General features: G+C 55.7%; 2 protein-coding genes across 2 annotated transcripts; both read left to right on the top strand.

The window, feature by feature from the left end:
- The first annotated feature begins 803 nt into the window (after positions 1-803).
- Syt8 (synaptotagmin 8) lies at positions 804-3,938 on the top strand. The gene is made up of 8 exons (XM_057778925.1): positions 804-940; positions 1,060-1,232; positions 1,619-1,717; positions 1,860-2,018; positions 2,092-2,259; positions 2,397-2,502; positions 2,605-2,738; positions 2,823-3,938. The coding sequence occupies exons 1-8, from the start codon at positions 847-849 to the stop codon at positions 3,054-3,056; spliced, it is 1,167 nt and encodes a 388-aa protein (XP_057634908.1). The 5' UTR covers positions 804-846; the 3' UTR covers positions 3,057-3,938.
- Positions 3,939-5,775: 1,837 nt separating this feature from the next.
- On the top strand, positions 5,776-7,354 carry Tnni2 (troponin I2, fast skeletal type). The gene is made up of 5 exons (XM_057778561.1): positions 5,776-6,048; positions 6,296-6,424; positions 6,566-6,655; positions 6,855-7,031; positions 7,163-7,354. Exons 1-5 carry the CDS (start codon positions 5,791-5,793, stop codon positions 7,256-7,258), a joined length of 750 nt encoding a protein of 249 aa, XP_057634544.1. The 5' UTR covers positions 5,776-5,790; the 3' UTR covers positions 7,259-7,354.
- The last annotated feature ends 3,334 nt before the right edge of the window (positions 7,355-10,688 follow it).

Here is a 10,688-nt window from a genome sequence, read left to right as displayed (position 1 = left end):
TTGCAGTAGTTCCCAGCCCCGAGCTGGGGATCCCACCTTTCCTGCTCATGGTGGAAGAAGCCAGCCTGCTGGGTGTGTACCCTCCTCAGGCCCTGGGCAGGTGGGATTCAGAGGCCAAGGCAGCTAGTTTCATGGCTTCCTCCTTCCCACTCCCATGCCAAGGGTGGCCAAGCAGGCAGGTAGGCAAGTTTAGGCCGGCATTGATTCAGCGTGGAGGAATGTTCAGGCTCTCCCTGCCCCTGCCTGCCCCCGCCTCGCCCTCATCCCCAGGCACTGCTGGCCTGGTGCCCATGCCAGCAAAGCTCCTTCAGCCTAGGCTTGCTGGAGCGCATGCCCAGTTGCTTGTGGCTCTATGCCCCAGCTCCCTCCCACATGACCTCATGGCCCAAGCTGCTCTTGGCTCTGAGGCTACAGTTAACTGGATTACCTGGTAGAACATGGTACGTCTTTGGAATGCAGGGGGCTATGATGGGTCCTCCTCAGGAAATGAGACACCCCTAAAAGTGAGAAAAATCCTCTGAGTCCAAGGAAAAAAGGACAAAGTTCCTCCTGCAATGTGTGTTGGTTCCAGGGAGCAAGGGTCAGCAAAAGCAGGTACCAGGCTGCCCAGGCTTGGCCTACTTGGCTGGTACTGGGGACTGGGGAAAGTGGCAAGAGGTCAGTCTCTCTCTGCCTAGCTTCCAGACTAGCACCCTTGCCCCTGGCCACCTTGGCTGCCTTCTGATCTAGGGTGAACTCAGTACTTGCTGCTGCCAGCCGAAGAGGCAGTACACCACGGTCAAAGGGCCATCCCTCAAGTGACCTGGATTCTACAGTTACCTCCTCCAAGCCAACAGAGGCAGGAAGATGGGGCGTGTCCCAGACCCCCGCAGCACCTCAGCCCCAGTTGACACCACTGCTGAGCCCAGTCTCATTCCAGACCTCATTACCAGGATCCCCTGTGAGTGGTTGGAACCCCAAGAGTGGTGTGGGCATGGTCTGGGCTAGTAGACTAGTCCAGTCCAGTCTAGGTCCAGATTGTATAGAGAGGCATTTCAGCAGCCTGTACCCTTGGCCCAGGGCCCCGCTGGGTACTCTTTATCATCGTTCTTGCTGCTGGAGTCCTCCTGGTCTCTTGTCTGCTCTGTGTTGTCTACTGCTGTTGCCGCCGCTGCCAACGCCGCAGGAAGCAGCCCAAAGACAAAGAAGCTGTGGGCCTGGGCAGTGCTCCCAGCAGCACCACTACTCACCTGGTGAGGAGCGGAGACCTGTGTCTACCTGTGCCCAATCCTGTACTGGCTCACTGCAGGGAGGGGAATGCAAGGTCCAGGCTAGGGAGTTCAGGGCAGCCCTGGCAGGCCTTCCTGGCAGAGGAAGGAGATGAGCAAAGGTGATGGGGGAGGAGGCGTTCAGGAAGCAAGCAGTTGCTGGTCCACGGGCTATTGGAAGCTCCAGTAGTGGTACGATGCATATCATGTCCGAAGTAGATACAGCTGGTCTCAGGGAGCTGCGCCGAGATATGAGCCATTGTGTGGGCTGGCCTGCTGCTGGTGGTTTGACCTATATTATGAGAGCCCAGGCCTCCAGTTGAGGATTGGTCTCAACCATACTTATCTGACCACCCCTCCACCCACCCCAGGTTCAACCAGATGTGGACTGCCTGGAGCCCTGCTCGGGGGGGCCGCAACAGTGGGGACGACTGCTGCTCTCACTGGAGTATGACTTTAAAAGCCAGGAGGTAAGTCCCACTCAGGAGGTCCAGAGGCTCCGTAGTTGATGGAGGGCGTGTGTGATGGGTGAAGTGCCAGGTGGAGGGGAACATGGGAAGAGGACCCCTCCCCCAACACACACTCAGACTGAGCCAACCCACTGGACTCCAGATTAGGGTGGGCCTGAGGCAGGCCGAAAACCTGAAGGCCGAGGGCACAGCAGACCCCTACGCCTGCGTCAGTGTTTCCACCCAGGCTGGGAGAAGACATGAGACAAAGGTGCACCGGGGGACTCTCTGTCCCAGGTTTGAAGAGACATGCCACTTCTCAGTAAGTCTGACCTGGGTAAGCAGAGCGGGCTGGGGCCAGAGCAGTAGGACCCATCTCACAGCCCTGTCTGCAGGTCCCACCAGCAGAGCTGCCCAGGGCCACCCTGAAGGTGCAGCTGTTGGATTTCAAGCGGTTCTCAGAACACGAGCCTCTGGGGGAGCTCCAGCTATCCTTGGGCACTGTAGACCCTCAGCATGTCCTGGAGAACTGGTACCAGCTGGGCCCTTCTAGTAGCACTGAGGTAAGCCTGGCTGGTAGGGGCCCAGACCCTGCCTGTGCCATAGGGGTGGCCAAGGTCTGGATGCTGTACCTGCTGATCCCCAAACCCCAAGGGCAAAGATGACCCTCTCAGCTGCGGCCCTGTCTTGTTGCCCACAGCCTGAGCAGATGGGGGAGCTGTGCTTCTCACTGCGCTACGTGCCCAGCTCAGGCCGCCTGACTGTGGTCGTGCTTGAGGCTCGGGGTTTGAATCCAGGGATTTCAGGTAAGAGTTTTTCGGGGGTGGATAGAGGGCTGGGCCCTTGTGCTCAACCTTCCCATGTGCATGTACGGGACACACACCTCTTGAACTTTCTTGTCTATGCAGAACCCTTTGTAAAGGTCCAGCTCATGTTAAACCAGAGAAAATGGAAGAAGAAGAAAACATCCTCTAAGAAGAACACAACTATGCCCTACTTCAACGAGGCCTTCACCTTCCTGGTTCCCTTTAGCCAGCTCCAGGTGAGGAGCGGGGAGAAAGGGCAGAGTGGCCTGGGACTTTGTGCTGGGTCAAACTGACAACCCTTTCCCATTCCATGTCTGCAGAGTGTGGACCTGGTGCTGGCTGTCTGGGCCCACGGCCTGCAGCTCCGGGCTGAACCTGTGGGCAAGGTGTTGCTGGGTTCCCGGGCTTCGGGTCAACCCCTACAGCACTGGGCAGATATGTTGGCCCATGCCAGGCGACCCATCGCCCAGTGGCACCACCTGCAATCCCCCGGGGAGGTGGATCGTGCTCTGGCCCTGAAGCCTCGCCTCCCCCTGCCTAGGCCTCACTCCTAAAAGAACCCTAATGGAGCTTCAGTTTCCCCTAATGGAGCTGTGGGCGTTTGTCCAGGCTCTTCTGAGCTTTCTGTAATAAATGCCTTCTCTTTCCCACTCGTGTGCCCTGCTGGAGCCCCGTGAGGAGAACCTGAGACACATGGTGGGCTCCACCTTGGCACCACTGTCCTCTCAAGGATGGGGTAGGGTGCTCTGGACAGTACTGCCAGTCCTGAGCCTCTGCTCAAGGCCTGATTACTAGGTCTTCCCTGGGAGATGGCACCATCCTCTCTGGCACCCAGGGGTAGCAGAAGAACAGGAGATTAGAGCTGGCCCTGTGGGGACAAAGTGGGCGACTGAGGGGAATAGTATGTAGAGACTGCGTGGGGAAAAGACCCCCAAATCATGAGGGATGGTGGTATGGAGTGTCCTCTGTACCATCAGCAGGGGGCAGTAGATGCCTTTGGAAGCTTCTCTGGGGCCTTTGGGGGCGCGCAGTCCTGGCCTGTGATGTACCTCTTAATCCCAGCACATCTGGCGGGCTTTAGCAGCTCCTACCTTCCTATGATCCTCAGGGGCCCCAGAGCAGCAGGGCTGGGGCCAAGCCATGATCTGGGTGTCTCTGGGTGGGGTTCAGAAGCGGGAAAGGGGCGAGGGCCTGGCCCCAGTGAGCCAGGCAATGCAGGACCTGCCTAGGCAACCAAGAGTCCTGAGCCCCCACGGGTCAGAGAGAGGTTCCTAGGGCGGTGGCACCACTCTCTGGGGTTGAAGGACATGTTCCAAGTTGCCTGTGCAGAGAGACACCCATGGGCAGGGCGTGTGGCAGGCTGGGAGAGGCCCAGCTGCTGGTCCAGGGGCCCATTTTCTCCTTTCCCTGGGCAGAAAGGCAAGTTCACTACAAGAGAAGGACATTCCTCTCCTGAGCCCTGACTACCACACAGGGCCAGGGAAACTGTTTTTGTCTTGGGTTTCTTTCCTTCTTTCCTTCTTTCTTTCTTTCCTTCTTTCTTTCTTTCTTTCTTTCTTTCTTTCTTTCTTTCTTTCTTTCTTTCTTTCTTTCTTTCTTGAGGGTGTGTGTCCAATTTTGCAGGAGGACTGATGTGATGAACAATCACCCAAGGGGCCCAGACAGGAAGGGAGCACCCAGCAGGCAGTGAGTGCCCAGATGGGTGCCGAGCTACTACTAGGTCATGCTATTTGACAGTGACTCCAGTTCAGCCTACTTGGGAGGTCAGGTTTCCCGTGGAGGAAGACTTCAGTGGATGCTTGAGCCGGGTGGGTACCTTGGAGACCCACATACAGCGTAATTCCTGCTGTCCTGAGGGCTCTTGCAGGAACAAGGGTGACATCTTGAACTTGTCACTGAGACATAAATAGAGCAAACCAACCCCCCCCCACCACCACCACCCCAAGACTTCTTGGACAGGCCAGCGCCTAGGCTGGCTGGCCAGGAGGCTGGGCAGGTGGGGAGGCTCTCCTCCTCTCTGTGCCCCCATTGGTCTGAGGAGACTCCATGCCCTTTCTGAGCAGGGGCCCGGACTAGGGAAAGCCATTTATACCCCTCCCCCTGGCCCACCAGCCCAGCTCACTGCTGCCTGCCTGACCTCGCTCCCAGTCGTGCTGCACAGACTCTAGGTGAGGCCTGGCCCATCTTCCTGAGGCTGGAGAACAGGACACTACTCAGGCTAGCTCACAGGAGGACTTCCCTGGGCAGGGACTTGGGGTCTGGGGTCTGCTGCCAATAGCTCTCGCTCTGGGGGCTCCCACAGAACTGGGACTGAAAAGCAGCAGGTGCTGGTAGGAGGGGGCAGAGGTCTTTATCAGGGCCTCTGACAGCAGGTTCTGACTCTGGGGACACACAAGCAAGAGGATATTCAGGTCAAGCAAGTGGGGACCTGAGCCCCCAGGCCGCATAGAAGAGCTCTTTCTCCTATGTATTTACTTCTCCAGCCAAAGAAGCAAGAGTTAAAAATAACAGGCTCACTCTGGCAGCCACCTGTGCTGGCCAGCCCCACCCCTCCCTCAGGGACAGCTGCAGCTCCTCAGGCCCCGCCTGGGACATTTTGGGAACACTTTCTCCTCTTACTTCTCACCCTCAGGGTGGGGGTGGGGGGTGTCCTCTAAATCCTTGCCCTCTGAGAAAGTCTGAGTTGGGGATAGAGCAGAAGCGGGCTGGTGAGCTCAGGCCTCCATGCTCGGCCTCGTGCAAGACGGACACTGACATCTTCACCTCTCTCTCCCTACAGGTTCAGAGCTTGAAACCTCAGGATGGGGGAGTAAGTGGTACCCAGTGTGACCCCCCTGCAGTCCCCTCACCACTGTTTGGGTCCCATATCTCCCCATCCTCTGTAGCTACCACACACCCCTTCAACCCCACCTACCCCAAGGTTCCATGGCTACTCCCTTGAAACCACAACCTAACTTCTCTTTTCTCTCTCCCTCCTGCCTTCCCTCTTCCTCTTCCTCCTGGGACAGTGAGGAGGTGAGTATCATTCAAGGCTATAACGGTGTCCTGAGACTAAGTCAGAAGACACACTTGTCAAGTGCCCCGCCCCCTTGAACAACCCCAGCGAGAGGAAGTGCCTACCTGGTGCCTAGTGAGAGGGAAGTGAGACTTGGGCCTAATCACAGGGGAATCACTTCTCCTTTCTGATTTCTGATCACCACTCACCTCCTAGGCCTCCTTGCCCATAGCCTCTGAGTCCTGGCCACACCCATTTCCCCATTCCCTAACTCCATTACCGACTTCAGCCCTATGTGTCACCTAAGCAAAGTAGCAGGACCACAGACATGTGTTCCTGAAGCAGGTGCTGGAGTGGGAGAAAAGAAAAAGGAAAAAAACAAAAACAAAAACAAAAAACAGGGCCCTGGGCAGTGGCCCTGTGGCCTCCTTTGGAACCCCGGGTCAGATGGCTCCAAGGAGGTCAAAGCTCTACCAAGGCCTGACTCTCCTCTCTGCCCTATCCTGCAGAAGCGCAACAGGGCCATCACGGCCCGGAGACAGCACCTGAAGGTAGGCGTGGGCTGACACAGAGGACTAGGTACAGAGGTGGGGGTGGCAGTCACTGCACAGGGCCATCTGGGCCTGGAGAGGGCACCTATAGGCTGCAGAGGGCTAGGGGTACAGAGGTGGGGGTGGCAGTCACTGCACAGGGCCATCTGGGCCTGGAGAGGGCACCTATAGACTGCAGAGGGCTGGGAGTACAGAGGTGGGGGTGGCAGTCACTGCAGAGCCTCACTCCCACCTTTCTGCTTCTCAGAGTGTGATGCTCCAGATTGCGGCCACAGAGCTGGAGAAAGAGGAAAGCCGCCGTGAATCCGAGAAGCAGAACTACCTGTCCGAGCACTGCCCGCCTCTGCATATTCCAGGCTCCATGTCCGAAGTGCAGGTAGTCCCTTCCTGTCACACACCACCCAAGGCCCTGCTACCCCTATTTCTCAGCCAGTCAGCCCTGGTGGGTCAGAACGGGGAAGGGGACAGGGGTCCTCAAGAGTCAGGGTGGTCACCCAACTGCTGCCTGCCCACCCAGGAACTTTGCAAACAATTGCATGCGAAGATTGACGTGGCTGAGGAGGAGAAATACGACATGGAGGTGAAGGTGCAGAAGAGCAGCAAGGAGGTGAGAGGGGGCAGCCAGTGGCTTCAGGGGTCATGAGTGGGGACAGGAGGGACAGGGGACTTGAAGCAGCCAGGTGAAGCCAAATGATATGGGGGGGCCAGTTGATATGGAGTGAAATCAGGTGGTGTGAAAACAAGGCCAACAACATCAGGGACGTGGGGGCTTCCAGGTCCCTAAACCTCCTGCTCCTTCCTCTTAGCTGGAAGACATGAACCAGAAGCTATTTGACCTGAGGGGCAAGTTCAAGAGACCCCCACTTCGGAGGGTGCGTATGTCAGCTGATGCCATGCTGAAGGCGTTGCTGGGCTCTAAGCACAAGGTGTGCATGGACCTGAGGGCCAACCTGAAGCAGGTCAAGAAGGAGGACACCGAGAAGGTAGGCCAGGGCCCAGAGGAGAGCCAAGAGAGAGAGTTCACTCACTGTCCCATTCGTAGAGAGTGAACTGAGGCCCAGGTAGGCTGGGGAAGACCGGGGTGGGTCTGAGGCCTCTCTGGTTCTACCCTCAGGAGCGGGACCTGCGTGATGTGGGTGACTGGAGGAAGAATATTGAGGAGAAATCTGGCATGGAAGGCCGGAAGAAGATGTTTGAGTCTGAGTCCTAACTGCCCACTGCCCCACCCCACTCCACCACTGGGAGAGCACCCAACAGCCAGGCTGGGAGTACCTGGCCTCATGCCAATAAAGGATTCACATCCCTACCCTGGTCTGGTCTAGTTCTGTCTACCCACCTTGAAGTCCAGCAGCAGTGATCAGCAGTGTGCCAGTGTGGAGGCCACACAGCTTGGGTACAGTCCAAGGGCCCTGGGCTGCACCCCATAACTGGGGGGTATGGTCCCTGTCTGGACTTGTCTAACATGACAGGTCCTGGAGAAGAATGACCAGGGACAGCAACCATATCTGAGCTGGAGTTTCTAGGCTAGGGTCTCTGTCCCTTGGTATTGTCATCCACTCAGGCCTTTAGCAGGCGCACCCTGAGGCAGGCTCAGTCTCCATTCTTCCAGCGCTGCCCCTTCTTAGGGCTCCATCTTCACCCTGAAAGGCTGACCCTGTGTGTCCATCCCAAGACTCAGCTCTGACGCCTCCTATACACTCTACCTAGTGCCTGCCCCTCTCTGGACATTGAGGGATGAGGGTAAAGCTGAGCCTCACAATTTGCCTGGATGCCTCATTGCCTGAATCTTACTGGTCTAACAGGCCAATAATATACTCACTCTGAGGAACATGGGGCCTGGGATGGTAGAGCACTTGACTTCATAGCTGGGCCACAGGCTCCAGGCCTTCCCACAGAGGTGCACATGGCTATTCTAAGTCAGTAAGTAGTCTCTACTTCCTCCAAAGGCCTTGTACTGAGCTGGTAAGACCTGGGTCCTTGTTCCTGGGTAGAACTGTGACAGGCCCAGCCTGGTTCTATCTTGGCTCAAAGGGGAACTTGTCTTGTTTTTGTATGTCTCAGGCCCTGGCCTAGCTAAGACAATATCCCCAACAGGTAAGACTGCGGCCCCACCCTTGCTTTGTGGGAGATGCTTTCGGGGTCCTAGGTCTTCAGTGGGGATCCCAGAAGGGGTTGCTCCACCGCATCCTGGAGTTGTGAGCAACTCTGGCTTTCACTGACAGTCAGAATTTCCTTTATTGAGGATGGCTCCCTGACCTTCCCTCAAGCATCAGGAGTCTTGATTCCACCATGCTTCTTTCACCAGTTCCCAAAGCCCCTTCTAGGCAGAGCCTCAGCCCTGAGCGTGTCCCCGCAATGTCTAGACTGACTCCTACAGCAGCAGGTCAGACCTCTGGGGACAGTTCTGCCTCATCATGGGGCTGGGCAGGGCAAGTCAGAGCAGGTGGGCTTAGACACGGAGCAGCGTGACAAGGCACATGCCCGGGGCCAGGGATTATGAGACGCTTCAGTGAGAAGCTGTGTATGGTGATGTCAGAGGAAAATGGGTACTGCAGGAAGCTGTACGGGAGCACGGTTCCAAGCTCAGGTTTGTACCTGGCAGAGCTGAGCAGGTGATTAGACAGTGACTTCAACAGAAAGACGGGCCTGAGCATGACACTCTGGAGGTAACTAGTGAGCCTGAGTCCTGCCTGGGTTTGTGCTTACCAGGAACAATGTGACTGCATCCTGCACACCAGGCATCTGAGGTCTGGGAGAGGGGAGGGAGGCAAGGGTACTGCGGGCCCTGCTCTGGGCAAGGAAGGCTCCAGGCCATGGCGACTCATGGGTGTATTAGCTACTCCTCTCACTATGGTGACAATACCCTGATGAAGCAACTCCAGGAGGAAGGAAGGGTTGACCTGAACTCGTGGTTGGAGGGTACAGTGCACCACGGTGGGAAGGGATGGTGGCAGAAGTGTGCCTTGTCACACAGCATCAGCAATCGGGAAGCAGAGGGGCAAAGACTGGCTTGCAGCTCATTCTCTCCTTTCCATTCTTTCTGGCTCAGCCCATAGGTCAGTGCTACCCAAGGTTATGGACGGTCTTCCCACCTCAGTGACTCCACCAGAAACTCCCCCTCAGACATGCCAAAGTATTAGCTAGTCTTCTGATGCTGGGGAAAAAATCGCCATGGCCAGAAACAACTTACAGAAGACAGTTGGGTAAGAGTCCATCACGATGGGGGAAGCAGGACTCAACAGCAGGCAGGGTGGCCAGAGCAGGAAAAGAACTCACATCTCACCACAGGCATGACGCAGCAGAACAAACTGGAAGTGGGGCTAGACTTTTAGTCTCAAGGCTCGTCCTCAGTGACACATTTCCCCCAGCAAGAACGCATCACCTAAACCTCCCCAAACAGGGCTACCAAGTGCGAACCAAGTGTTCAAACAAGGGGAATAGCTCTCATTTAAAGCACCACATGCCCAGAGGTTTGCCTCGAGGGAAATCTAGATCCTGTCAAGTTGGCAATCAATATTATTAATATTATTTTTAAAAGAAATTATCTCTTTTTTTTCTTAAAGCAAGGAAATATCAAATATAAAACTCCAGATTATGTTTATCTAGGGTCGGAGGGGGCAGTGGGCACAGAGTAGAGGGCATACCAGAGTAGAGCTCTTCACAGATATAAGCTTGGGACATATAACTCTTGGGCAGGATGGCACATTTATGGGCATGTACTACATTTTTCCACTGAATGAATGAAATGCGAGAGACCTTTACAAATCAAGCCAAACCAGCTGACCCAAGGGTGATGCACAGAGCCCTACCCCTGTGCTTAATGCTGTCCGTGACCTCATGGAGTGACCCTGGTGACAAGTCATACATTGCCAAAGCAGCAAGACTGAGAGGAGCAGTGGATGCTGTCCTCGACAGCTTTGTATTCTGAAAAGCTCTTAATAGGTGCACAGTCCCTGTAAGGAGGCGAGGTGGGGTGTGGGGTAGGGGAGCCAGCACTATCCCCTGGGAGGAAGAAGCTAACAGAGACATGGAATGAGTGGGGAAGAGGGACTTAGTGGCCAAGGGAGCAAAGGACCTGGGGTCATGCCTCTGAGTTTGAGAGCAGGTAAGAAGCTGGCTGTGGACCGTGGGGTCCGGATGTCTGTGAGAATTCCCTGGATAATGAAAAGATATGGGACCTGGGCTGAGATGCAAATCACCGTCTCTTTAGACATGAGAAGGGCTGGTGAGAGAAGGGGAGGAAGCAGGAGAGATGGGGGTGAGAAATACCTACAGGGTACACAGCGAGGTCAAAAGTTGAAGAGCCCCTGGCATCCCAAGTGACTTGGGCAGAGCAGTGGCCAAAGGAAATTAAAGGCTTTACTATTAAAAGTGTCCGCTGAAGACCAAGGTGGTGTATGCGTGGTTGGTACAAAAGTGGGCAAGTGGAAGGGTGGCCAGGTTCGAGGGTGGACAGGTGCCAGGCTGTGGGTCTGATGTGCAGGCACTTTCTTGGGAGGGACAACCCAGGAATGAGGACTGAAGACTAGGTCCTAATAAGATTCTCTTCTGCAAGCAGGAGGTGGTTGTGGGTGCTGAATATCTTTTCAGAAAAACAACAAGTGGTCAACACAAAATTTAAAAAATGAAAGAAAGAGTGG

Source organism: Chionomys nivalis, chromosome 8 (assembly GCF_950005125.1).
Source record: "Chionomys nivalis chromosome 8, mChiNiv1.1, whole genome shotgun sequence".
Taxonomy (NCBI): Eukaryota; Metazoa; Chordata; class Mammalia; order Rodentia; family Cricetidae; genus Chionomys; species Chionomys nivalis.
Note: the sequence above shows the minus strand (reverse complement) of the source record. Positions and strands in the feature narration are given on the sequence as shown.

Bases quoted from the DNA above. Each gene is read 5' to 3' on its own strand.
- Tnni2 (XM_057778561.1), top strand. From the start codon at position 5,791: ATGTGTCACCTAAGCAAAGTAGCAGGACCACAGACATGTGTTCCTGAA. The intron at 6,049-6,295 runs GTAGGCGTGGGC...TCTGCTTCTCAG, and splicing joins CCCGGAGACAGCACCTGAAG to AGTGTGATGCTCCAGATTGC. The intron at 6,425-6,565 runs GTAGTCCCTTCC...CTGCCCACCCAG, and splicing joins GCTCCATGTCCGAAGTGCAG to GAACTTTGCAAACAATTGCA.
- Syt8 (XM_057778925.1), top strand. From the start codon at position 847: ATGGGGCGTGTCCCAGACCCCCGCAGCACCTCAGCCCCAGTTGACACC. The intron at 1,233-1,618 runs GTGAGGAGCGGA...CACCCACCCCAG, and splicing joins GCAGCACCACTACTCACCTG to GTTCAACCAGATGTGGACTG. The intron at 2,503-2,604 runs GTAAGAGTTTTT...TTGTCTATGCAG, and splicing joins TTTGAATCCAGGGATTTCAG to AACCCTTTGTAAAGGTCCAG.